Source organism: Poecilia formosa, unplaced genomic scaffold (genome assembly GCF_000485575.1).
Source record: "Poecilia formosa unplaced genomic scaffold, Poecilia_formosa-5.1.2 Scaffold797, whole genome shotgun sequence".
Classification (NCBI taxonomy): Eukaryota; Metazoa; Chordata; class Actinopteri; order Cyprinodontiformes; family Poeciliidae; genus Poecilia; species Poecilia formosa.
In genome coordinates this window covers 64506-65882 of record NW_006800736.1, presented here as the reverse complement: position 1 = coordinate 65882, position 1377 = coordinate 64506, and the positions used below count along the sequence as shown (strand labels likewise).

At 43.4% G+C, this 1377-nt stretch overlaps 1 protein-coding gene across 2 annotated transcripts in view; it reads right to left on the bottom strand.

Moving 5' to 3' along the window:
• ttc3 (tetratricopeptide repeat domain 3) overlaps positions 1 to 1377 on the bottom strand; it is a 42018-nt gene that overhangs the window by 4299 nt on the left and 36342 nt on the right. For both annotated transcript variants that reach the window (XM_016666788.1, XM_007543312.2), the window contains exons 40-41: positions 409 to 493; positions 248 to 325 (exon numbers count right to left, since the gene is read on the bottom strand). In XM_016666788.1, the coding sequence (XP_016522274.1) occupies positions 248 to 325; positions 409 to 493 (163 nt within the window). The remainder of the gene's footprint in view (positions 1 to 247; positions 326 to 408; positions 494 to 1377) is intronic.

Genomic DNA, 1377 nt, shown 5'->3' with positions numbered 1-1377 from the left:
GTCCCAAAGCAGACGGAGCCTCTCTGTGGATCGTCTCCCTCTGGCTGCTGAACTCCAGACTGAAACTCGTCTTTCGTAACATTTCATCGCTACATTCAGAAAATTAACATAAAATTATCAGAGGCAAAAAGCTTCACTTAAAAAAAGCAGAAAACCTTCAGAACTTTTTGATCTGAAGCTTTTAAAACAATTGGAGTCAAACTGCCGAGTCTCTGCAACCGAATTGTTCTGATGACCCGATAAGAACCTGCAGGACCGGTCCGATGGGAGCGGCCGCACCGTCTCGGCGGCCCCTCAGCTGGTCCAGAAGGTCCTGGCAGCGGCGCTGCAGAGAAACAGGGAATGAGACCGGCCCGGTTTGGACCCAATGCAGCCAAATGCTTCGGCCTGAGGTTCTGGTTCTGGTACCTCAGCAGTAGAAATGTTCTTCTGCACTTCCTCCACTTTAGCTTTGCAGCCGTTCCTCGCGGATTCCAGCTCCTGGTTCTGGGTTCTGCAAAAGTGACAAACATCATTTAAAATAAATAATTTAAAATAAATTAGCATTTCTGATGTTTAATATTTCCTGAAATAAATCACTGGTTTAATATTCTTGCCTAGTTCTTTGCAACAACAAATTATTTGTGGAAAATTCTGATTTTTCCGAAGAGCAAATCTAAAATATTGGAAAGAAAACGCAGCTAGAGAAGCTAAAGTAGCAACGCTAGCCGACGCGTGATTGGCTGCTGTCTGCAGAGCAGCCAATCCAAACACTGTTTTCCTTGGTGCCGATTGGCTGAAAACAGCAGAAATGTCTTTTTGTCCTAGTTTTCCAGAGTCAACTAAAATACTGAAATGTTCTTTTACACACCTGAGAATAAAACAATTTAACAAAAAAACATCAATTTCAATAACATTGTTTATAAAATATAAGCCAAACTTTATTTTAATTACACAATAAGTCACTGAGATATTAGGAATAACACCATATTTTCCAGACCATAGAGCGCACCTATAAACCACATCTACAAAGTAAAAAAAAAAAAACTGGAAACGTTCATCTAAAGCCGCACCGGGCCGCAAGCCACTGGTGTCTCCGCCGCTCTTGGTTTTCCACAAGGAGGCAGCAGAGGGCAGCAGAGGGCTGCGTCCTAATAAATCTGCTATTCGTGACGCAGCCCTCCGTCTCCAGCGCCGAACCACAGATTCGTTCACGCAGAGCTCAACATGCAGCGGCTGTCGATCTGTACTCCCAGATCGATAACATTCAACTTAAAAGCTGCATCATATGAACTTCTTCCTGTTTCCACAATGAGGGGGAATGAGTTTCTTCGTCGAGCCTGCTGCTAGCATCTGCTTGTTCTAAATGAAAATCAGTGTTTTCTTCTTTGACTTCCA